Source organism: Chlorocebus sabaeus, chromosome 5 (genome assembly GCF_047675955.1).
Source record: "Chlorocebus sabaeus isolate Y175 chromosome 5, mChlSab1.0.hap1, whole genome shotgun sequence".
NCBI classification, from domain to species: Eukaryota; Metazoa; Chordata; class Mammalia; order Primates; family Cercopithecidae; genus Chlorocebus; species Chlorocebus sabaeus.
The window spans coordinates 18,311,626-18,337,706 of NC_132908.1; the positions used below are offsets into that span (position 1 = coordinate 18,311,626).

The following is a 26,081-nucleotide window of genomic DNA, read 5'->3' on the forward strand; positions in this document are numbered from 1 at the left end:
TAGGGCCTTGAGAAGTATCAAAAGGTTTATTAAAACATACTCAGCTCAGACGTACTGGCTTATGAAGAGGTCAGTTCTCCCCCGGCCCCCAAACACTAACCTTTTTCATTTTTCTTTAAAGGTTAAAGGCTTATGGGTAGTTTGATAGAAAAAGCAATGTAGTGATTAGAGTATCTGCAGAAGGACCCACCCTCATGTATACATTCCATGCCGTCAGGTTAAAACTCTTTGCTTTGAATCGATGCTAGAGGTTATGCTGGCCAAACAGTGCAGAGAACATGGGGGCTTTGAATGGCCGAGATGTTCGAAATGCTAAATAACAAAGGAATGACTTGCTCAGGACAGATGGAAACCATGACAGAAACAATGGGCTTGGAAAAGGGCCGTTTTCATGGAACCTGCAGAAAAACCAAAACAAAATATCCCCCATACCCTCCAAAAGCAACAAGAAACCCTCATGTGATCCATTCTACCCGGGAACTTTCACCATATCAATGGAAAGGACCCGAGGTGTCACTGCTTGCAAGGCAGCGGGAGGTCATCTCTGTATCCTAGTGGGCACCCCGGAAGCCCTACTAGGTGACATCATCACAGAAAACCTGCCGTGGTGCCTGCCTTCCAACCTCCCTCCTGGAGGTGCTTTCAGCTGGTGACCGCATTGGAGCTCTTGAAATGAACAAGGGAATAAAATTGGGAAAGGGTTTGGAGAAACACCCGTAAGTGTAGGAACAGGGCGAGATGATCAAGGGAAGAAGGGACTGCTGCCCCAAGCCAGAATATTTCTATGGCTCTACAAGGGAAGGGGGTGGGGCCTGTGTTCTCGCCATAGATGCTAGAGCAAGAGCCCCATAGAAGGAACAGTGGTTGATCACTTTCCAAATGTGATGGTCACTTCATCTCCCAGAGGGCCTCTTCTTTGGCACATGCCAGGGTCCCTCCACCTCTACTGGCTATAAAGCTCACCCCACGATTCAGTTGGGCCTCGCCCTGGAATCCCGCCCACTACCTCAACTCTCTTGGCCCCCCTGAAATGTGCAAACCACCAGGCAAGCCGATGGCAAAGTCCCCATTTGTCTTCCTCAACGCAACGGTCATCTCCAAGAGGCCACCTGGGGTCCAGCACTTGCTGGGGAGGGGTGATAGAGTGGGAGCCCCCCACCTCCAACCAACACCAGCCTGGCCCACCAGCTGTGAATTTGGTTCTGTTCTACCCCCAGAGGATGAAACAGTCTTCCCAGCCACACTTTCGAGTGAGCCTAATACTATTTGCAATTAGCTTTGCTTTAGTTTGCGGGGATTGAGGTTGGTCTGGTATTACGTGTCTGTGTGTGTGGCAGGGGAGGGGCGGGCAGTCGGTGTTAGCTTTTCAGTTCGTCAGTGTTCACATTTACACGAAATCCCCTTGGCTAGGATTTCCAAATTTCCTGGCTGTGAGGCGGCCTGGTTCGGCTACTGTTACCGATTTCTCCCTCAAGAAAGACACAGCCAGGGAGGGAAATCGGTAAGAGAGATTCTGATTCTCTGGAACTTAAAGTCTTTCACCAAAGGTGTCTTCCTGTGTGACTTGGCGGAGCAGTTGGGATCTGGAATAACACATAAGGATAACACACTGAGAACTCTGTGCTTTGCAAAATCAACATTAGAAACTGATGCGTAAACAACGTGGCAAAAATAAGTTACCTTGCTTTTACCTAGATAGGCCGACTAATCCCAGGAGAGGCAGCAGTGACTGTGTGTCATGCTGCTGTGGTTCTTGGGAAGCCCAGCTCCCTTTTCTAGAATCATCCACCCCTAAGGAATGTAAGTTCAACTCATTCACTTTCTGTCTTGACTATTTTTTCCACACACTGGCCTTGAAGGAAGCAGGACGGCTTAAGGTGACGGATGGGGGCTTTTCTGACCATATTTATTATAACACACAGGCCAAATGCTTGTGAATCAGGCTTTTCTTGGCACGGCACAATAAAACAGCCCAGTGGTTGGCAGGGGGTTTTAAGAATGCAAATCTGTGATTCTGTCTTTAAGCCTGTTCCAAACCAATGCAAACCAATGCCTAGCATGCCATTCAAAAGGCCAGGAAAACCTAAATTCCCTCTAGAGATCAAAGACCATCCCTAATTTACATCAAAAGAAAAAAAAAAAAGAATGTTCAGGTTGAGTTATGGAGTTGGAACATGATATAAAGAATGGAAACCCAATTTACACATGTAAACTGGCTCAGGCCTTGTTTCTGAAAGAAGCATGTAGCTATGTTTGGAAATTAAATGTGGGGATGAGAGTGCATCTTTGGATTGCTGGAGAAACAAAATAATGTCATTCCACCGAGGCAAACGTAAACAATGACAATTCTGCTGAAGGTCTGTTTGGCATCAGATAGTAATAAACCTGCTTCTGCATTTGAGGGAGAGAAATAGTAACTCCTTCAATTTCTTAAGACTTCTCTTAGGGAATGGGAGAACCTGGTACCCAGCTCAGGGGAATCAACAGAGGGGTGACCGGGGACCTTAAACTAGGTTGGATGTCAGCAAAATCTGCTAGGGGCGCTCCATCATTCTGGGCTTTTCCCAAGAGTCACCTCCCAGGGACAAAGCTGGGGCACTGCATCACGAAAGCCAAATAATTCAGTTGGTGCAACAAGGATTAGGAACTCTTTCAAACGAATCTACAGATGGTTTTCTAAATAGAGGTGGGTATCCCGTGTGTGGAGACAAGGGGTAGAAAGGGAAAGAAGAAAAAAGCATTGCATGCGTTTGAGCTGCGGTCCTTGCAGGCCACATGAGCAGCCTCCACGGAGGAGTATGTCACTGTTGAAGCTGCTCCCCCACACCGTAGACTCCTAGGCTTCCTACCCCCACATCACATCTTGATACTTACAGTGCCACCGTTGAGCACGACGGCCATCTCAGTTGGCTGATACACGTTGCTTCTAAACGGAGCGCTGGGTCTTTTCCCCAAGCTGCCACTCGGTCTTTTTCCCAAGCTGCCGTTGGGAAATCCTGCTGTTCGGAGAGCTGGGGGAGGGAGGGATTGGCAAGACAACATTACCAAAAAAAAAGACACAATTTTGTTTTCTTCCTCTGCAACACCACCACGCTGCGGGCACCCCCATCCACCCGGCCCAGTGGCTCCTCCCCTTTGTCACAAGCCTGATTCAAAACAAAAGTCACAAAGGGGCTTTGTTCTCAGGCTCTCTAGGAGCCTGACCCATCTCAGTGGGTTTGGGAAAAGCTGCTGTAGAGACCAGGGGAAGGAGGCCCATGGTTGGGCCTCTAGCCTCCCCCAAGCCACGCAGCCACTGCAGGCCATGGGTGACAGGCGCCTTCTCACTACAGAAAGCCATTCATGTAAAGTTCAGCATCACGCTACTCAGAACTGCTTGCTGTGTCTGCACACACACTGAGGAGGAAGCTGCTAAGAGTCTTCACTGGAAAGTGACCAGGGATGAGAACAGGGAGACTCTAACCACACGTGTAGGGTTATTCCAAACAAGAATAAAAGGGAGACCTAAAGCCAAGACGGCATGTCGGCACTTTTTCCCTCTGAAAGATGGGTAGAACCAGTGTTCCTTATATACTGTACTTTTAGAGATTTGAACTTCCTTTTTGTTAAAGAAAAACTAACATGAAAAGACATGGAGGAATCTTAAAAAAAAAAAAAAAAAAAAAAAAAAAGGTAGAAGCTGGGTGCAGTGACTCAAGCCTGTAATTCCTAATCCTAGCATTTTGGGAGGCCAAGGTGGGTGGATCACTTGAGGTCAGGAGTTCAAGACCAGCCTGGCCAACATGGCAAAAACCCCTCTCTACTAATAATACAAAAATTAGCCAGGTGTGGTAGTGCACACCTGTAATCCCAGCTACTCGAGAGGCTGCGGCTTAAGAATCGCTTGAACCTGGGAGGTAAAGGTTGCAGTGAGCCAAGATTGCACCACTGCACTCCAGTGTGGGTGATAGAGTGAAACGGTGTCTCAAAAACAGAAAAGTCGTTCCCTGAAGGGAACCACTTTTCTCGCTAAAAAGCAACAAGAGAGTTTGTTCTTGTTTTTTGTTTGTTTGTTTGTTTTGCAAATTACTTGGGGCAGGGACCAAAATCAACTTAGTTATACAGTTAAGCTTCATAGAGTGCCAGCCAGGAGCCAGGCACTGTGCAACGTACTTTCTATACATTAACCATTAACTCATTTCATTTTCTTCCTTTCTTTTTAACTCATTTCATTTCCATCGCATGATAGGTCCTTTTTTTTTTTGACAAGCTCTCACTGTTGTCCAGGCTAGAATGCAGTGGCACGATCATAGTTCACTGCAGCCTTGGATTCCCAGGCTCAAGCGATCCTCCTGCCTCAACCTCCTGAGTAGCTGGGACTACAGACACATGCCACTGTGCCTGGATAATTTTTTAATATATTTTTTGTACAGATGGGGTCTCACTTTGTTGCCCAGGCTGACTATATGTACTTTCATTATTTCCACTTTGGTTGGGGCACAGAGAGGTTAAGTAACTTGCCCAAGGTCACACAGTTGGTAAGGGGCACAGTCAGCATTGGGACCCAGGCAAGGAATCTGTGTTCTTTTTTTTTTTTTTTGAGACAGAGTCTCGCTCTGTCGCCCAGGCTGGAGTGCAGTGGCGTAATCTCGGCTCACTGCAACCTTCACCTCCCAGATTCAAGCGATTCTCGGGTCTCAGCCTCCTGAGTAAAGTAGCTGGGACCACAAGCACACGCCACCATGCCCAGCTAATTTTTGTGTTTTTAGCAGAGACGGGGTTTCGCCATGTTGGCCAAGCTGGTCTCCAACTCCTGACCTCAAGTGATCCACCCACCTCGGCCTCCCAAAGTGCTGGGATTACAGGAATGAGCCACCGTGCCTGGCTGGCATTCGATTCTTATAGGAGCTCAAACCCTATTGAGAATTGTGGATGCGAGGGATCTAGGTTGCGTGTTCCTTATGAGAATCTAATGATGATCTAAGGTGGAACAGTTTCATCCTGAAACCGCCCCCCAACCCCCCCAACCTTGGTCCATGGAAAGACTGTCTTCCATGGTGCCAAAAAGGTTGGGGACAGCTGCTTTAGCCTACTCACATTGGATTTTTTATTACTTGCAACTTACTTCAAGAAGCCCAACACCACCGTATCCAGACCTGGGCCAGAGAGAAAGGCAAGCAAGGCTCACCCACCTTGCTTAGGACCTCTCCTAAGACAAGGAAGTCCCATTAGGAATCAAAGCTCAAATGGCTGAATGTCAGCCTTTTCTTGCATAGACTCTGCATGTGATGCTAGGCTGGCCTTGCCCCCAAAGCCAACTCGGGGCCTTCCAGCAAGAAGCAAAAGGTCACTTTAAATAGGCCTTGGCCCTAATAAGATCTGAGAGCCCAAAGCCCCTAACAGAGGAAAGAACACTTTTCTTTCTTGCTCTGTTGAAAGTGAACATTTCATGTGCCTTGTTAACGCTTTCCAAGATGTGATCCGAGGTGCTACATCTCTCAGTGTATTTTAATCTTTTATCACTACCTTGTTGATACTTATTAATAAGCAGCAGGTAAGTGAGGTTGTATATATCTGAGGTCTCACTCAGTGGAAGGATATAGGGTGTGGAGGCTTCTGGGGTTTGGCAAAACAACAGGCCAGCCTGGAGAATGCCCTTCCCACCGCATGAGCATGTCAGGGATGGTCTCTCAAAGGAAGAGAGACCAAAAGGCTAAAATGCAAGAGAAACTGGGCCAACCATAGCTCCTCGGCACCGGCTATTCTGCTATTCTGTGAGACCCAACGGCTCAAGGATAAGGCCTCTGCCTCAGGGGGCCCGGTTCCTAAAATACAAGCTGGCTGAGGTCAGCACCAAAGATGCCAACAGCTGTTCCTCCTGTGGTAAGGGAACATGCCAGACAGTCCCCAGCCAGCAAAGCAAGGGTTTCTAGAACAAAGGCCATCTAGCCAGGACTCCAATTTAGCCTTTCTGTGGGAGTTTTGCCCGGTCTCATAGGAATTTTTTTTTTTTGAATCAGGGTCTCTGTCTCAGGCTGGGGCACAGTGTGTGAATATGGCTCACTGCAGCCTCGACCTCCCTAGCTTAAGTCACCCTCTCACCTCAGCCTCCCAAGCAGCAGGGACTACAGGCACACGCCACCATGCCTGGCTTATTTTTGTAATTTTTTTTGTAGAGACAGGGTCTCCCTATGTTGCTCTGGCTGGTCTCTAAATTTCTGAGCTCAAGTAATTCTCCTGCCTCAGCCTCCCAAAGAGCTGGGATACAGTTGTGAGCCACTGCGCCCAGCTTCATGTGAATTTTGGTGGACACACATTTGGGATGATTCAAAAGAAGGCTATTTTTAAAAAAGTCTGACAAAACCCAGGATTGCTCAAGAGGTGAAGAGATGGAGCTTTGATGCATTTATCAAGGGGAAGAGCAGTCCACTGGTCTACCTTTCTGGGGTGCCATCTGGCAGTATGTACATTAATTCCTCACTTAATGCCATTAAAAGGTTCTTGAAAACTGCAACTTAAGTGAAGGAACGTACAAGAGGTCCTTGAATAGTGTCATTGTTTTGCTAGTGAAATTGATCAGGAAAAAGACTGGTTTTATTACACATCATTTCACTTAAAGACACAGTTTGCAAGAACCTGCTAATAATGTCAAGTGAGGATTTACTGTGTCAAGATGTGAAGTGCAGGCTCTTTAACCCATATCTAGAAAATTTTTTTGCAAGGAGTGAATTGATTAGAAGCCTGAAGATGAATGCATAAGAATGTTCATTGCAGCACTGTTTATCATCAAGAGCCAGAAGCAGGCAGAATATTCACCAGCTGAAGATAAAAAAATTAAGTGACAGGGCCTAATGGCAAGCTCTGCATCATTGAAAGGAGACTGTAGCTCTGCAGTTACTGATCTGCAGTTACCTCTGTAACATTGATTTAAAGTAAGCACGCTGAAGAACATCACTCAGACCAGTGGTTTCAACCTGGTTACATCTGAGAATCACTTGGAGAGCTTAGAAAACACCTAATCCCAAACTCAGACTTAATCACAATTGAGCAAGCATTGTTTTTTTTTGTTTGTTTGTTTGAGATGGAGTCTCACTCTGTCGCCCAGGCTGGAGTGCAGTGGCACGATCTCAGCTCACTGCAACCTCCGTTTCCCAGGTTCAAGCAATTCTGCCTCAGCCTCCCAAGTAGCTGGGATTACAGGCATGTGCCACCATGCCCGGCTGATTTTTTTGTATTTTTAGTAGAGACGGGGTTTCACCATATTGTCCAGGCTGGTCTCGAACTCCTGACCTTGTGATCCACCCGCCTCAGCCTCCCAAAGTGCTGGGACTGCACCCGGCCAAGCACTGGTAATTTTTTAAAGCAGCCCAAGTGATTGTAATGTGTAGCCTGGTTAAGAAGCACTCTACCCTATTATGTGTGAGTGTGGAAGCAAACCGTTGCCCCTGGGCAAAGGAATTTTAAGCAATTTTTGTTTATTAATGTTTTTTATTTTTATTTTTCATTTGAGATAAAGTCTCCCTTTGTCACCCAGGCTGGGGTGCGGTGACGCAATCTCAGCTCACTGTAACCTCCGCCTCCCTGGTTCAGGCGATTCTCCCATTCTCCCACCTCAGCCTCCCGAGCGAGTACCTGGGATTACAGGCATGCACCATCATGCCCAGCTATTTATTATTATCATTTTTTTAAAATTTTATTTTTAGTAGAGACAGGGGTGTCACCATGTTGCCCAGGGTAGCCTCCAACCTTTGAGCTGAAGCAATCTGCCCGCCTCAGCCTCCCAAAATGCTGGGATGACAGGTGTGAGCCACCGCACCTGGCTATTATTTTTACTTGTTGAACCTACATGATTCCGCTGATTCTGTATGATTATTGTTGCTTATTTGCCACCAAGAAGGAGTGATAAAGGTATTTTTGTTTTGGAAAAGAAAGAGGGGAATGGAAAGACAACTTCCTTGGCTTTGGAATGTGTCACTGTGAAACAGATAGGGTGGGCGGCACCTCCAGACTCTCCATCACCCCCGCACCAGCCCCAGCTCTGCGGACTCCAACCTGGGTCCCAGAGCCCTTGCATCTCTGGATCTTACCTGGCTATAAAGTCTTGGCTGCATTTTTACAAGAAAGGATGTAAGTAATGGAATTCAGGAAACCAGCTTCTTCTCTTCCTGCTCTGGCGTGTATTTGTAGCTTACACTTGAACAAGCTGCCTGACATCCCTGGGCTCACTTTTCCACTCTGTAAAATGGGTCTGATAGTCCTCATCTTTCCAAATGCACAGAGTTGTCCTGACACCTCAGTGAGACGAGCGGCGCTTAAGTGCTTTATGAAGAGGAGAGTATTCCATGGCAAAGGGGTCAGGCATGTGGCCTCTGGAGCTATCCCGCCTGGGTTCAAACTCTTGGCTCTGCCTGGATTTAAACTCTGCCTCTGCCTGGGTTCAAATTCCGGCTCTGCCTCTTGGGCAAACTGCTTAGCCTCTCTGTGCCTCAGTTTCCTATCTGCAAATCAGAACTCCTGGAGTTACTGCAGAGATTAAAAGAGATCAGTCACTAAAATGCTCAGAATGATACTGGGCCCCCAGGAAGCCCCCAGCGGAGGTTAGTTATCTTACACTGTAAAGGCCATAATACTTGGGTAACTCTGGCATCGTGGTTTTACTTCAAGAAAATGGAACCATCATGTTCAACAACACACTGGTTCTTCACCTTTTGGGGTCATGGGTGGCTTTGAGAATCTGACAAAGCCATAGAACAATTCCCTAGAGAAACATATGTTAAAACCTCTTCTCCAGTGTGATGATATTAGATGGTAGAGCCTTTGGGAGGTGATAAGGCCATCAGGATGGAGCCTTCATGAATGAGATTCATGTCCTTATAAAAGAGGCTCCATGGCCGGGCGCAGGGGCTCACGTCTGTAATCCCAGCACTTTGGGAGACCGAAGCGGGCAGATCACAAGGTCAGGAGTTTGAGACCATACTGGCCAACATAGTGAAACCCCGTCTCTACTAAAAATACAAAAATTAGCCGGGTGTGGTGGCACGCACATCTCGAGTGTCCGTCTCAAGTAGTCTCAGCTACTCAGGAGGCTGAGGCAGGAGAATTGCTTGAACCCAGGAGGTGGAGGTTGCAGTGAGCTGAGACCACACCATTGCACTCCAGCCCGGGTGACAGAGTGAGACTCTATCTAGAAAACAAAACAAAACAAAAAAATGGGGCTGGGTGCAGTGGCTCATGCCTGTAATTCCGACACTTTGGGAGGCCGAGGCGGGTGGATCACCTGAGGTCAGGTGTTGGGACGAGCCTGAACAACATGGAGAAACCCTGTCTCTATTAAAAATACAAAACTAGCCGGGTGTGGTGGTGGGTGCCTGTAATCCCAGCTACTTGGGAGGTTGAGGCAGGAGAATCACTTGAACCTGGGAGACGGAGGCTGCAGTGAGCTGAGATCGCGTCACTGCACTCCAGTCCAGCCTGCTGGGTGATAGAGTGAGACACTGCCTCAAAAAAAAAAAAAAAAAAAAAAAGCACAATAGTGCCTGACACATAGTTAGTGCTCCACAAATGATGACAATACTAGTTATTATTATTATGAATGCTGTAGCCCCTGATGCATCTTTCTCAAAGAACCGAGAAAGCGGAAGTTTATTTAATCTCAAGTGGTGGGATCCTGGCTGACTCCCTTCAAGTAATGATTCTAAGAGATACTTCTCAAGTGTCCATAGCAGGGGATTTGGGTTCCTGTATCACATCCCCTAGGCAGGTCCTAGTGGGTTCTATGCCACATCCCCTAGATAGGACCTCACTTCTGAAGCCCCCTGCAGCAGTAGCAGACCCTGGGTACCCAGAAAACGTCCATCTCAAGTGCTCAGCAAATCTGTTTTCCTGCCTTGGAACAGATGATACTTATCCACCCAGTCACCAGAATTATAGGGGATGTTAATAACACTTGGAAGCCCAGTACTATGGCTCATGCCTGTAATCACAGCACTTTGGGAAGCTGAGGTGGGGGGAATCACTTGGGCTCAGGAATTCGAGACCACCCTAGGCAACATAGTGAGACTCCGTGTCTATCAAAAATAAAAAATAAGTTAACTGGGTGTGGTGGTGTGTGCCTGTGGTCCCAGCTACTCGGGAGGCTGAGGTGGGAGGACTGCTTGAGCCCAGGAGGTCAAGGCTGCGTGAACTGTGATTGTGCCACTGCACTCTAGCCTGGGCAACAGAGCGAGACTCAGTCCATAAAGACAGAAACCAAAACCAAATAACACTGGGAGATGGGAGCTGGTGGACAGATGCCCTAGCCTCATTTTCTTCCTGGACCAATTCTGAGGCTCATTCAGGCTCATTCTTATGTCCTCAGAGGATTCCCAGCACGAATGAGCCGCTGCTGCCCGTGGTGGTAACTGGCTCATTAATGTACTTGTTTTATCATCTCTGCCTTCTCAGTCTCATTCTCCCTGCCCTCTCCCTTGCAGGGACCACCGCCCCACTAAACCACCCGCACTGTGGCCCTTGTCTCAGATTCTGCTTCCAGGGGAAGCCGAGTAAGATGCACAGAGAACGCAGCAGGTACCAAGAGGGCTTTGTACTCACTGTGTTCCTTCTCCTAACAGCTCTATGAGGTGCAGTCTCTTACTATTTCTAGTTCACAGATGAGAAAACCTGAGGCTTATAAAAGTAATATAATTGTTCAAAGCCACAGCAGAGGCAGAATTTGAACCCAGACATCTGGCTCCAGGGCCCAAATTAGTACATTCCTGGTGACTGAGGTAGGAGAGGGGATGGGAGCCATTCCCGCTGTGGCCCCCTACATCCATCCAGCACATAATTTGCAGACTCAAATGCTTGGGGGATGGAAGAGCCAGGGAATTAATGTTACTATGCTACATCGCAGCTGGGTCAGGAGCAATAGAGAGTGGTGGAGAGTGCGGTGAACAGAAAAGTGGATTCCCATCTGAAGGGCAGCCACAGCTCCAGGAGGGGCCAGAGGCAGGGTCTTCTAGTGCACATGGTCTCAAGTCAGTTTCAGATCATTGCAGCCCAGTGGAAATGTTGGTCCAGTGTTGCCAGATTCGACTTTGTAAAAGAAGCCAGAAACCTGTATTTTTAAAATAAATTGGCTGGCAATTGGTAGGGAAAAAAAAAAGCTTAAAAAAATCCGTATCCAGAGCTTTGAGAGGCTGAGGCAGGAAGCTCATTTGAGCCCAGGAGTTTGAGACCTGCCTGGGCCACATAATGAGGCCCTGTCTCTACAAAGAATAAGAAAATTAGCTGGACATGGTGGCGCATGCATGCATGCAGTCCCAGCTAGTCGGGAGGCTGAGGTGGGAGGATTACTTTAGCCCAGGAGTTTGAGGCTGCAGTGAGCTATGATCATGCCGCTGCACTCAGCCTGGGCAACAGAACAAGACCCTGTCTCAATAACAACAACAACAACAACAAAACCCAAACCCTGCTGGGCACGGTGGGTCACTCCTGTAATCCCAGCACTTTGGAAGGCCAAGATGGGCATATCGTCTGAGGTCAGGAATACAAGACCAAGCTCGCCAACATGGTGAAACCCCGCCTCTACTAAAAATACAAAAATTAGCTGAGCATGGTGGCACGCGCTTGTAGTCCCAGCTACTGGGGAGGCTGAGGCAGGAGAATCGCTTGAACCCAGGAGGCGGAGGTTGCAGTGAGCTGAGATTGCGCCATTGCGCTCCAGCCTGGGTGACTAGAGCGAAAATCCGTCTCAAACAAACCAACAACCCAAACCATATCTGGGCCAGTTTCAGCACAGGAGCCAACGTTTGTGGGTTCTGATCTGCTACGACTGTCCCAGGCACTGGGACTGCCCTTCCCCACTGCAGAGGAAGAAGAGCGTCTTTTGAGATGCTCTGACCCAGCCAGGCGGTGCCCACTTTACCTGCATTGTGTTCATCCATGGAGAAGGCCTTGTTTTCCATATAGGCCCGCGGCAGCTGCACGTCCTCCTCGAAGGCTGTCTCGCGCATCCTGGGCTGCGACGTGTCGAAGTAGTTGGGCGTGTTCTCCTGCAGGGCCGGCAGAAGGGTGCAGTGGATCTCAGGGATGGCGTGGAAGATGACGAAGACCCAGCCGCTGGCCGCCAGCGTGATGGCCAAGGTGGGGTCGTTCCAGGCATCTCCCTGCTGCAGCTTGACATTGCCGAAGAGGTACATGGTCATCCAGGCCACCCAGATGAGCACAGAGAGGAAGGCTGTGATGAGGAGGAAGGCCCCGTTCAGCTTCCACCTCTTGAACTTGCCGCACAGAGTGAAGAGGGCCAGCCCCAGGGTGACCACCAGCAGTACCATGTCGTAGATGAGGGCCATCACAAAGTCCATGGGCTCATAGGCGCAGGCCGGCCTCGTGTCGCGCAGCACGGTGAGCACCAGCCACTCCACAGCGATGATGACTTGTACCAGCATCAGGCACAGCGCCAGGCCCACCAGCTGCCAGCCCGCGGGGCCCGTGCCGTGCCGCACCAGCCTCCGCATGCGCCACGCCTGGCTCAGCAGGCAGGAGAAGCAGAGCGCAAAGAGGACGCCCCAGAGGAAGCGGCGGACGGAGCAGATGGTCTCGTCCTCCTGGATGATGAAGGCGAACGTCAGCCCGAAGAGGCCCAGGGTCCCCAGGAGGAAAAGAAAGTGGAGGCCCACGGGGCTCTTCTTCTCCTTCTCCTTGATGAAGGGCAGCCGCACCAGGAGGATGAGCATCAGGAGCAGTGTGATCAGGGCGCCCGCCCCGGCCACCGCCTCCACCACGATGCCCCAGATGGCGTCCAGGTCGCACAGGGACACGTACTGAGGGAGGAGGTCCAGCCCGCACCCTCGGGACGTGCTGGCGTTTTCAGAGGCCACCGAGGTGATCACAAAGAGCAGGAGGAAGGTGAGCACCTGGTGAGCTCTCATCTTTCTCTCTGATGCCACGAACATTCTAGAAAAGCCAAGGGGGGAAGGAAAGATCAATTCATTGGAAGACTCCCCCTCTCCTGACTTCTTGAAGAAGACCCACCTCTCGTTTTGGGTCCCATCTGTACCCTTGGCTGGGTGCAGTGAAGAACCATGAATCATCACCGCTGGTGGCTGGAGGACAGGGGGAGGGAGGCCAACTTCTCTGTATACCCTTTTGTATTCTTTGAATTTGATACTCTGTGCCACGTCAGACCTCTTGAAAAATAAGAGGAAGGCTGGGCGCGGTGGCTCATGCTTGTAATCCCAGTGGTTTGGGAGGCAGAGATGGGTGGATCACGAGGTCAGGAGTTCAAGACCAGCTTGGCCAACACAGTGAAATGCCGTCTCTACTAAAAAATACAAAAATTTGCTGGGTGTGGTGTCAGGTGCCTGTAATCCCAGCTACTTGGGAGGCTGAGGCAGGAGAATTGCTTGAACCTGGGAGGCGGAGGTCGCAGTGAGCCAAGATCGCGCCACTAAACTCCAGCCTGGGTGACAGAGCTAGAAGCCGTCTCAAAAAAAAAAAAAAAAAAAGAATAAAAGAAAAAAAAAGAAAAAGAAAGAAAGAAAAATAAGGGGAAAAAAATGAAACTTTAAAGAGACAGTCACAGGTCAAGTGCTGCACTAGGAGAATGAGTGGTATGAATTACCCAGGCTCAGCCTCTCGAGGCTAACAGCTAACATTTACTACCAACTAACTTCAGGACAGGAACTGGACACATCCAGTCCTCACAATGCCCTGTGAGACAGCTCCTTTTAGGACCTCCATCTTACAGGTGACAATACAGAGTCTCCAGGAGGTGACAACCTTTGCACAAGGTCACACAACTTAACTCCTGGATGCGACCTCACTCCGAGGGCTCCCAGCATTTCTTCGCTTTCTTTTTTCTTTTCTTTTTTTTTGAGATGGAGTCTCTCTGTCGCCCAGGTTGGAGTGCAGTGGTGCAATCTTGGCTCCCTACAGCCTCCGCCTCCCAGGTTCAAACAATTCTCCTGCCTCAGCCTCCTGAGTAGCTGGGATTACAGGCGTGCACCACTACGCCTGGCTAATTTTTTTTGTATTTCTAGTAGAGATGAGGTTTCACCATGTGGGCCAGGCTGATCTCGAACTCCTGATCTCAAGTGATTCACCCGCCTCGGCCTCTCAAAGTGCCGGGATCCCAGCATTTCAAATGTAGTAAACACAAAAGCAGCTGTCTTCCTTGGTTCCAGGCTGCGTCTCTCCCTCACCTCCCACGCTCGCTCTCTAGAACATCTCTGGAGGATTCCCCGGAGTGCGTCTCTCCCTGGGAAACCTGCAGAATTCTCTCTGCTGCCTCTCTCCTGCCCATATACGAGCTGGACTCCACACAGCAGCCTCAGTGACAGGCCTAACCCAAGTCTCCTCTTGCCCCTCTGCTCCCTCTGCCTGGCCACTCCTCCTCCCTGTGCCGAGCTCAGCTCTGATGCTATCAACTCAGACCTTGGCCAAGGTCACACCCCAGTCTTCTCCACCACAGCCTCTGGTCTAATCGCGTCTGTCATTTTTTGACTGTTTACTTTGTTTCTGCCTTCCCTTCCTCCTGTCCTCCCATCCTCACTTCCTCCATTGCAAGATGTGGCAGGGCAGGGACATGGTCTCTCTTGTTCACCAGCAGACAAGGCTCCTTCAGTCTTGGCACGACTGACATTTGGGCTGGGTCGTTCTCTGTCATGGGGGACTGTGTGTTGTAGGATGTTTACCAGCATCCCCGGGTTCTACCCACTGGATCCCAGTAGCACGTCCCCTCCTCCAACTGTGCCAACCCCAAATGTCTCTAGACAGTGCCAGATGTCCCCTGGGGGAGCAAAATCGCCTGGATGAGAACCATGGGTGTAGACTGAAGCTCGACACACAGCGCCTGGCATGAAGTAGATGTTTAGTAAATACTGAATGAATGAAAAACATAGCAAGGACCGTCCTCTACCTCACAGCTACCAGCTCCTCGCTTTCTTTTTCTTTCCCCCTCTAACAGCCCCTTGCTTTTGAAGGGAGCCTGGTCTTTAGGAAAGCCACAGCCTGCACAGCTGGCTGGGCGCTCGTTTTCCAGCATCTCAAGCCAGACTTACTGCCCCAGCTCAACCCACGTGTGGGGTTGTGACCAGCTGCTCTCCCCGGGCTCCAGTATGTCCCTGGGGCTTCCCTAAGTAAATGCGGTATCGACCACCTCACTGTTACAGAGATCCTGTGAGCGTCTCAGATCCTGCCCTGGCTGTGAGGCTTTCCAGTGGCATAAATTATTGATGTTACTGAAGGAAAAGGTGCCTGGGGCTGTCGGGCTCATGTCCTTTGCCTACTGATGAGAGGAGGCAGGCTCGGAATAGAAGGCATCTGGCCAGCATCCCGCCTCAGCATCCTGCTCAGGAACGCTCAGGGGTGAGGATGCACCCCAGGCACTGACGGTCGGCCTGCCATCCAGCACTTATTCGTGGTCCTGCCACATCAGTTGCTGGCGTGCCACCGCAGCTACTTGTGCTTTGTCCACACACCACCTGGGCAGTTATTTACTTAACTTTTGAATCAGCCTACTTAAAAGAAAACCAAACACATTCAAGTGTTTATCTCCAGACATTTTAAAATTGCTCATTGAGGCTGGGCGCAGTGACTCATGCCTGTAATCCCAGCACTTTGGGAGGCTGAGGCAAGAGGATCACTTGAGGACAGCAGTTTGAGACCAGCCTGGCCAATATGGTGAAACCCCTTCTCTACCAAAAATAAAAATATTAGCTGGGCGTGGTGCCATGTGCCTGTAGTCCCAGCTACTTGGGATGCTGAGGCAGAAGAATCGCTTGAACCTGGGAGGTGGAGGTTTCAGTGCGCCGAGATCTTGTCACTGCGCTCCAGCCTGGGCAACAGAGCGAGACTCTGTCTCAATAAATAAATAAATAAATATCAGATAAAATTGCTGGTTGATGTAACCCATGTTGCATACCCACTGGGCACATTTCAACCTACCACTCTTTGGATAAACATCCTAACACAATTGCTTGTCACGAGGTCCTAAAAGCACACGAGGGATCAAAATGTAAGAACTGGAGGCGTCAGAGCAAAATGCTAACAGTCCCTTACCCGGTGGAGGGGCCCTGGAGTGGATTCCCCTGAGACGCCTCATCAATGACCAGCTCAGTTAAGAGACTTCTCAGCAGGTTTCAGCAAGCAATGTCCCAAGCAGCCTCTCTCATCCCATCCAGCCCCAGGGCGGCTGGGAGGATGACAGGCAGGAATGTGCTTTGCAGTCCTGACTACTACGGATTCCCCAACCCCTCCTCCCCCTGTAGGCCAGTGGCTCCCAACCAGGTGCCATTTTTACCCCCAGGGACCATTTGGCAATGTCTAGAGACATTTTTGGTTGTCACAACTAGGGAGGGAGATGCAATTGGTATCAAGGGATGGAGGCCAGAAATGCTGCTGAACATCCTACATCTGGTGGGACAGCTCCCACCAGAAAGGATTATCCAGCCCTACAGGTCAACTGTGCCCAGGTGGAGCAAGCCTGGTTTAGGCACGTAAAGACAGAATGGATGGGGAAGATTCCACGAAACCAGCCAGGCCCCTCAGCAGCAAGCCTGCACCCTGGGTCTCTTTGCAAGAACTTGGCCTTCTTAAGCTGTTTCCATTCACTCTTGGAGGCGGTTCTCTCTTTTCCAGACCTGGCTGCAAATTGGGACTTTTGTTTCTCCAGCTCCTCCCCATTCCTGCTCAGTCGTGCAACCACAACAGAAAACCTATGTGGAGGACGCCAACACCAAGATGGCGACCAAGCTTCTGAAATGGTGCAGAGTTCTATGGCCCTGGTCCAGGTTTCCAGCTCCTGACTACTCTCTGACATGGGACATGGATACACTCTTGCTTTCTGTTTTCATCCCTGAGGGTGGAACTCTCTGCTTTTCCGGGACAGCTGTTGTTTTTGCTGCTCAGCATCCGCTTCTCCCATTTCTGGAAAGAGCACCTGATTTTCCCTTGGAGAGCTACCTTGTGTCTGTGCTCCCAGCATGGGCATCTGTCCTAGGCCTGGCCAACCACAGCATTTATGCTACCCTAAGCCACAGTGAGTGGTTCATGGAAAGGCACGTGGCCTGAGGCCCATGAGAATCCACCCTAGGATTGTTCTAGCACTCACTGGAAGGAGGTCTTCTCTTTCTGCTGGGGTTGAAAAACTACGAGGACGGAGGCCTGAAGCTGGAGAACACATTTGCCATCACAGGGCGAGAACTTGTCTGAGAGTAAAGCTGTCCCCGAGGAAACAGCTATGGGATGGACCACAGTCCTAATACACTGAATGACTGGATTCATCCATGCCTGAAGCCAGTCTGGTCTTTGCAGTTCCAGCAGCCAGTTAACTCCCCCTAGCCCTTGCTTTTTTTTTTGGATTAAGCCAGTTTGAGCTGGGTTTCTGTCACTTGACAACAAAGAAATTTAATATTCCTCCCACATCTTATGGCCCCCTTCTTCCAGGAAGTCCTCCCTAACCAACCTCTAAGCACATAGATGCAACTGATGGCACCGCTTGTCTCAAGTGGGTCATTATCATTGCCAAGGCTGCCCATGAGGTGACAGCCACTGCACTCCATAGGACAATGTCCAGGCTGTTTGGGGGAGGGGTGTGGCACACTGCCTCACAGACTGACGCTGAGGCAGCTCATCTAGGACTTCTGGGGGATTCAGAAATGCTCCGCAGAGTTTCCTATTGCAGCCAAAGTGACAACAATAATAACTGGTTAACCCTTACAGTGCTATGTTCTAGGCACTCTGTGTACTTCACGTCTATTATTACCTAATGATCTACATTATAGTTCTATAAAGTAAGTACTATTACTATCTCCATTTTACAGGAGATAAAACAGGGAGGACAGCAGGCTTGTCCAAGGTCACGCAGCTACAAAGGGGTGAGGCCAGATGCAAACAATTGTACTATTGCTCCTGGGATTTTACTACACACTAGAGTCCTAGAAGTGCCACTTGCTGAGCCTTTGACTGGCAAGTCAATCAAAGTAGATTCTCCCTGGCCTGGGACAGTGGCTCACACCGGTAATCCCAGCACTCTGGGAGGCCAAGGCAGGCAAATCATTTAAGGACAGAAGTTCGAGACCAGCCTGGCCAACATGGTGAAATCCCTTTTCTACTAAAAATACAAAAATGAGCCAGGCGTGGTGGCACATGCCTGTGATCCCAGCTACTTGGGAGGCTGAGGCAGGAGAATGACTTGAACCCTGGAGGCGGAGGTTGCAATGAGCCGAGATCACGCCACTGCACTCTAGCCTGGGCAACAGAGACTCCATCATAAAAACAAACAAACGAACAAACAAACCCAAAGTAGATTCTCCCTGTCCTTGTCAATACTTTTGATTGTTGTCTTTGTAGTGTGTATCTCAATTTTCAATTATTTGATTTTATTTTTTTGAGACGGAGTCTCGCTCCGTTGCCCAGGATGGAGTGTAGTGGCATGATCTCGGCTCGCTACAATCTCTGCCTCCTGGGCTCAAGTGATTCTCCTGCCTCAGCCTCCCAGGTAGCTGGGATCACAGGCGCCTGGCTAATTTTTGTATTTTAGCAGAGATAGGGGTTTTGCCATATTGGCCAGGCTGGTCTTGAACTCCTGACCTCAAGTGATCTGCCTGCCTTGGCCTCCCAAAGTGCTGGGATTACAGGCGAGAGCCACCACACTGGGCCAGATTATTTTATTTGTTGTACTCTTTTGGTCTGTTCCTCACCATTCCCCTCCTCCCCCAACCCCTACCTCATGCCCAGGACCTTGTCGTCTCGTTCTGCACCAATTCCCCAGTGCCTGGCACATGGGCAGTGCTCACAATCCAGTTGCTGAGTGAATGAATAAATGTGGTCTCCAAACCTCACACCACCCTGAAAGGCCGTGTGTTCTCATTCCCATTTATAGGGGAGAAAACTGAGGGTCTGAGAGGTTTACGTCGAAGTTTGGTTCTTGGGCTGGCAAGAGCAGCAACATCGCCCTGGAGCTCTTTAGAAATGCAGATTCCCAGGGAGTGGGTCCAGCCACCAGTGCGTCCACAAGCACTGTAGGCGATGCTGGGGGGTCCTGAGGCTGGATACACAAGGACACGTAAAGCAGCGAGAGCCGGAACTCAGAGCACTACCTCCTTTATCTCCCCACCCCAGCCCAAGACAAGGCAGGCAATGCCCACAATCCACTGTGCTCCCCTGGCAGGTAAGCCCCCATCCTGCTAAATTAGCCACCTGGTGCCTGTCACCCTGAGAGCTGGGCAGCTCTCCAGGAGCCCCAAAAGGAACAATACCAGATTAGAGGTTTTGAGTCAGCCTTGAGGCAGGACTGATCGGGACAGGATGAATATATGGCAACAAACCCGTGGGATGCAAGCGTGCGCGCTTCTCAAAAGGAGTAATGAATAAATGTGAACGAATGCACAAGACTCAGCTCACATACTAATTACCTTTTCTGCCAGCCAGGCTCCTAGAAATGTGACTCACTCAGATGCTCTTAAATATACTGCATCTGTCTCTCTCACACACACACAAACGCGTGCGCATGCACGCACTCTGCAGAGGGGCCAGAAGCAGCTAGCAGGTGGAGGAACAGCACACTCTCTCTCTCCACGTGCTGGGGCCTGCAGAGGCCAGAACACAGACAGGCAGGATTCGTTGCATGAGAAGGAAAACAAGGCCTGCCCGGAGGCTATGCCAAGGCGGTACCTTGGTGTGAACTTAGGAATCAGATCTTCCAGTTTCTGATAATGTCCCCACACCACCTGCTAGCACCTTGTGACTCTGGGCAGCTGCCATAAGGTGCCTCATCTGCAAAACAAAGGTGATAACAGTGTCCACCCCATGGGGTTGCAGTGACAATTAAAATACTTAGGGTTTAGGACAGTAGTTAATGGGGTAAGCAGTTTATATAAGGTGTCTATTAAATATATCAGAAAGGCCAAGCACGGTGGCTCACACCTGTAATACCAGCACTTTGGGAGGCCCAAGGCAGGCAAATCACTTGAGTCCAGGAGTTGGAGACCAGCCTGGGCAACGCAGTGAAACCCTGTCTCTATAAAAATTCAAAAATTAGCCAGGTGTGGTGGTGTGTGCCTGCAATCCCAGCTACTCAGGAGGCTAAGGTGGGAGGATCACTTGAGCCCAAGAGTTTGAGCTGCAGTGAGCCGTGACTGAGCCACTTCATTCCAGCCTAGGTGACAGCATAAAGACAGCTCAAAATATAACAATAATAAAATAAAATACATAGATAAAAAAGATTGGCAAACGCTCTCTTGTCTGAGGTGGTGAGTGCTTTCATTTTTCTAGAAGGGGCGGTTGCCATGGAGATGGTGTTGTGACAAGGTGGCTCGCCTAGGTATTTGTCCACTGCTGGCTTCCAAGCTCATGCCTATAATCCCAGCACTTTGGGAGGCTGAGGTGGGAGACTGCTTGAGGAAGGAGTTCAAGACCAGCCTGGGCAACATAGCAAGACTCTATCTCTGTTATAAATAAAATAAAATAAAATAAGAAAAGAATGTGTTGAAATGAGGTTACTGGTTTAGGTTTTTGTCCACTGCTGGCTTCTAGCCTCCCCCATCACACACCAACCAGTGAGTTCCCTGAGGTGGTGTGAAGGGGAGACGCTCTTGGAGTGGTTGGCCCTGGGGACTCCCACACTCTTCTGCCACCTGCAACAGGTGCTCTAAGTGAGAGCCTCGCTGTGGAGGTAGAACCCACGCCAGAGGACCTTGGGGTGCCCTGAAACCGGGCATCTCTCTTGCAGAGTCAGAGCAGACACCAGCCATTCTCTTGGGAACCAGCATCCCCATCTTCCCTTTCACCCATAGGAAAGGAGACATGAAATGTACAAAACCGTTCTAGAACATTCTTGCTGGCCTTGCCCCAGCTGCTACCAGCATGGCTGCACCCTGGATCCCCCTGACCCCAGCCACGTCCCCTCCCAGTGTCTAGCAGGTCAGTGGCATCTTAACCTACCTTCTCTAAAGATGGCGGTAGGCACTGGAACACAGAAGGGAAAAATAAAATGAGCAGGTGGTGTGGGAGTGGATTTCCAAGCCCTGTGCATATGTAATAGTTCAGTGCCCAGTACCCACATGAATACGGGTACACAGTTCACGCTCCCACCAGGCTGAAAGGTCTCAGTGGGAGGGAGGCCAGAAGTGGGGAGTCAGACAGAACTATGTGACACTGGGCATTACTTAACCTCTGTGAACCTCAGTCTCTCCATCTGTAAAATGGGAATCATGATAGCGCTGCTTTACAAGGCTGGTGTGAGAAGTACATGAAAAATACTCAGTCTGGGCCGGGTGTGATGGCTCACGCCTATAATCCCAGCTCTATAGGAGGCAGGAGATTGCTTGAGGAAGGGAGTTCAAGACCAGCCTGGGCAACATAGCAAGACTGTCTCTATTATAAATAAAATAAGAAAAGAAAAGTCAGGTTTGGTGCCTGACACAGAGGAAGCAACAGCTTTTTAGTGAATTGCTTGTTAAAAAGTCAACCATGGCCAGCTGCGGTGGCTCATGCCTGTAATCCTAGCACTTTGGGAGGCTGGGGTGGGCGGATCACTTGAGGACAGGAGTTTGAAACCAGCCTGGCCAACATGGTGAAACCCTTTCTACAGGTGCACACCTGTAATCCCAGATACTCGGGAGGTTGAGGCAGGAGAATCTCTTGAAACGGGGAGGCGGAGTTAGCAGTGAGCCGAGATTGCGCCACTGCACTCCAGCCTGGGTGACAGAGTTAAACTGTCTGAAAAAAGAAAAGACAATCATGATTCCCATTTTCCTGTAGGGAAAATGAAGGCAGAGACATCAGAAAAATTGGCCAGAGGCTCACTGGAATTTACAGGCTGGCCTGGGACTAGAACCCATTTCTCCCAGCTCCTGACCTCAAGGCCTTTCTGCTGCAGCCCTGTTCTGAAGCCCCCACGTAGGACAGAGGCCCAGGATGGGGCTGCAGAGCCAGTCTCCCCCTGCACCCCAGCATCACAGTCTGTCCCAGCTCACTCCTGCTGGAGCCTCTGGTCCGTTTCCTGCTCTGCAGGATTAAACTGTTACAAGGTTTCCTGACTTTAAGCTCTTTCCCAGACCCGCAATTCTCACCCTCTGATATCTTTTCCAAGTTACAGGTTCTCCTAATCTTTATTCCCGAATGCTGACTAGACCACTGGCCCATTTGAGGGCTCTCAAATTAGAAAATCCTCATAGGTTAGTAAACAGGGTTGCAAGAACACAAGCTCTGTGATCCATGAATATGCAAAGCAGCTCCAGTCCTGTAAATAAAAGCAATCATTTAAATGCAAATTGCATCCTTGGCTGCCCGACCCACGGTGGTTGGTTCCTCTCAGGCTGTAATTCCGAGAAGAAAATGTGACTAACTCGGAACCCCCAGGAAGCTCTGCGAGAAAGTGCTTATGGGGCCGTGGGCTCCGGGTGGCTCAGTTAGGGTGGATAAAAACTGTTTCAAAGTAGGGAGTGGATTTTAAAACCTGAGCTGCTCCTCCAGTTGGCTTGCAGTGGCTGGCTAGGCTTGAAGCGGTCCCCCAAGGCTGGACAGAGCCCCTTGGAGGCTCCCAGCATCTCTCTCGCCCCATGGGCAGAATGGAAAGGGGGACTATTTTCCATCTTGTCAACGTCAGGGGAGCTTCTACAAATGAGATCCGAAGGCCTCCCGCTCAAAACCGTAGGAGGGTTCACTGGTCCAAACGAAATAAACCCTAAACTCCTTTCCGTGGCCCAAGAGATCGTGATCTGGCTGGTCCCCACCATTCCCCTGTCCCCACCCCCAAATCTGCCTACAGCTCCAGCCACAATGGCCTTTGTTCAGTTCCTCTAAGCTCATTCCCACCTCCAACCTTTTGCACGCACAGTGCCTTCCTCCAGGTTCAGTCTTCCCCCTAGACCTCCCCAGCGGCGCCCCTCTCTTTTAGCTGGGCTCCACTCAAATGTCGCTCCGCGAACAGTCTTCTCAGGTACATACACCCCTGTCACCTTCTTTTACATCACCCCATCTTATTTTCCTGGCCGTCCTTATCCCAATCGGATTTCATATCCATTTGCTATGGGTTTGTTTAATGTTTGCCCACTCACCTCCCCAGCCCCGGGAGAGAAGGGGTCTTGTCCGTTTTATACAAGGCACCCAGTTCTGTCCCTGGCATGTTTCTTGAAATAACATATTAATCCAATAAAGATTCTGAGTTTATCTTTCTAACAAAACTGCCTATCTTGCTGCCTGTGCCCCCAAATGGCGGCTCCTTTCCCCTGGAATCTCCTTCCCTTCCCAACTCAGCTGACCCCTTTCCAGGCTTAGAGCAGGGAGCAGATAGGAAACTGTTCACTCCACAGTCTTAGATACCAAACTGGCCGGGAGGGCTTCCAAACGACAGATGCCAATTTGCATTCTATTTACATGTCATTTGCATGCAGTTTAACTCAAAGCCTGGATCCTTCGCAAGCCTCGAGTCCCCACCGAAGAAACTTCTGAATTAAGAAGGTTCCTTGGCTGAAGTGCCGGGGTTTTTGTGCCAGATCCCTCCCCCACTTCTCTTGTCTTTGCGGGACCCCCAGGGCTTTCTGGGCTCCGTTCAGGTGCCCCCCGGCCTGGTGCAGTTGGGCGGCCAATGTGGCGCGTGGGCTGGGGCCCCAGGCGGGGACGCCGCTGCCCGCCACACTCCAGGGGCCTTTGTCCGCGCTCCTAGGAGCCGCCCCCTTAGCGAACGGGGGACGGAAAGGGGGAACTGGCTAGGCCTGGGTGTGACAGAGCAAGGACTGAGGAGTGAACCCGCTGCACGGGGGAGACTTCTGGGGCAAGGTCGTTGGCCCCCTCCCAGGCTGTTTAACCTGCTGCCTGGTGCCAAGGCGGGTGCGGGCTCCTCCAGCGCGCTCCCTTTCCGGCCCAAGCCCTAGGGACCCCGGGATGTGTGGGGTCCTCGTGGGGCTGGAATCCTGTGTCCCCCAAGGAGAGGGGACAGAGCAGAGGTCTAGTCCTTATCCCCAGCCTAGCCGCCTCTCCCAGAGGTCCAAGTGCCCCCTGTCTGGAAGGGAAACGCCACTCCCCCCGCCGCGCCATTGTATGCAGCCGCCCCCTCCTCCCTACCCCTCCCCGTCATTGGTCCCCAGCCCAGGTCTCAGCTCTGCCCTCTTCCCCCGCCATGTCCCCGCCTCCCCTTGCTGAGTAATGCGCACTCAAGCCGGCTAAGGGCTTGACCCCCAGCCCCCGCGACAGGTGCTGCTGTTCACCCACAAAGTCCAGCCCTTGTGCCCCCGGCTGCGTCTGCCCCGTCCACAGTCAGCCCCCCCACGCGGCCCCAGGACCAGCCCGCAGCTCCTCACCACGAGTCACTAGGACATGGCTGGGTTCCTTTACGCTCCCCAGCTGCCCTTCACCTGTGGTCGCCCCCAGACCCTCCTGGGAGACTTAGATCTCTACCTGATCCAGGCACAGTCCCCCTCTCCCCGTAAAGGTCCCCAGACCCTTCCCTCTCCCGCCCACCCCTCTACGGCTCCGCTCCCGACGCACCGTGGTTCCCCTCGCCCAGATCCCACATCTCCCAATGAACTCCCTGGCTGGGGTTGGGGGGCCGCTTAGAAAAACACAAGAAGCAGACCCCCCAATCCTCCCAAATCCACGGCGGGAAAAGTTTCTGGGGTCCCCACAGCGTCCTCCACCGCATCGGCGCAGCTCGCACTCACCGACCCCCGCGGCCCCGCAGCGCCAACGCTCCAGCTGGCCCTCGGCCCGAGTCACATCTCTGCAGCGCGGCCGCGGCCCCCGCTCCACGAACGCCCGCCTGCGGGTCCAGCTTCACTGCAGCGCCTGCCAGAGTCGCTGCCGCGCGAGGCGCCCCCTGGCCCGGCCCGCGCTGCTGCAGCGGCCGCGGCCCCGCCCCTGCCCCTCGGCCGGCCCCGCCCCCGGGCCTCCGAGCCCCACCCCCAGTCCCGCTGGCGGTTCCGCGCCGGGCTAGGCGCCGTCTGCATGCACCCTCGGAGCCCAAGCTCGTGGCTTCTAGCCCGGATCGCTGAGACGATCCCCCCCCACCTCCCGTGTCCCCAATTCGGGGACATTCCCCCCACAACCACAGTGCGCCCAGAAACAATCCAGACGAGCCGAGCAACTCCCCAGGGTACATCCTTTTGCGGGAACACCCCTCCCCCAGCCAATACACTTACCGAGGGGTATCGCGACCGAGGGGTACCGAGGGGTCCCAGCGCAGGAGCCTTCCTGCCCCCAGGCCACACTCCAAGATGGGTTCATAAGCAGTAACTTCCCCGAAACACACCAGCACCAGGGCCAGGACGCAGAGAGGATCGATCCCGCCGGGTGCCTTCGAAGTCACCAACACCCCGGTATGCACCTAGGGGCACACACACCGCTAGGCCTCCTCTAGGCAGGTTCCTCCTGGACACACTCTTCTCTCTCCTCACTGCCCACCTCCCAGGTGTCCTTGTCCCTTTACGCACACTGAGTCTGACACCCGCGTCCTTCGCCCCTCCAAACACACACGTCCACACAGTGCACCCCTCACGTGGGTCCCTACGCAGGATGGCTACCACCCCTACCGCACACATCACCCACGTACGCGCACGTCCACCGCCCTTCAGGGCGCACATACTCAGTGGCTCAGGCCACTGGCTGTGCGCTCCGCAGACGCTCAGGGCACAGCCAGGACGCGTGTCCGCTGGGCGGCCGTGGGACCTGCTTGAAGGAGGGGTCCGGGGCAACCTTCCGCCTCGGCACTGAGTTCCCCTCACCCCTCCTAGTCCACAGGCCTCTCCGAAGTCGGCATTGCTTCGATCAGGCCTGGGAGCTGCGCTCCGGCACCCCCTATAGAGCTGGTTCCCTGGGTGACCTTCAGACCAGCAAACCCGAGCAGTCTCAGGTGGCCCCCCTGCCAAAGCCAGAAACAGACCTTTGAGCAGCATCCCTTCCCCGCACTCCAGATTCTCAGGGTGAGATTTCCTTTCCCCCTCCGCAGCCCCCCACCCCGTCCCCGCCCCCATCGCCGCAACCATCCCAGTCACACAAGATACCAAAGGGAGAGGACGGACCTCTCCCGGGGGCTGCAGGATGGTGAGATGCAGAAGAACACTCCCTTCTGGGAATAGTTGCAGCCCCTGATCTTTGGGAACCGTAGCCCTTCCAGATACTCC

The 26,081-nt window shown here is 51.5% G+C and overlaps 1 protein-coding gene across 3 annotated transcripts; it reads right to left on the bottom strand.

Moving 5' to 3' along the window:
• Positions 1–7: 7 nt before the first annotated feature.
• GPRC5B (G protein-coupled receptor class C group 5 member B) lies at positions 8–26,081 on the bottom strand. Of its 3 annotated transcripts, XM_007986986.3 has the most exons (5): positions 25,980–26,080; positions 25,101–25,285; positions 11,885–12,915; positions 2,875–3,011; positions 8–1,583 (listed from the first exon to the last, which is right to left on the bottom strand). In XM_007986986.3, exons 3-5 carry the CDS (start codon positions 12,912–12,914, stop codon positions 1,539–1,541), a joined length of 1,212 nt encoding a protein of 403 aa, XP_007985177.3. In that variant the 5' UTR covers position 12,915; positions 25,101–25,285; positions 25,980–26,080; the 3' UTR covers positions 8–1,538. The 3 variants fall into 3 exon arrangements, with proteins under 3 accessions (XP_007985177.3, XP_007985187.2, XP_007985183.2); XM_007986996.3 differs by lacking the exon at positions 25,101–25,285 and having other exon boundaries at positions 25,980–26,081; XM_007986992.3 differs by lacking the exons at positions 25,101–25,285; positions 25,980–26,080 and adding an exon at positions 24,624–24,795.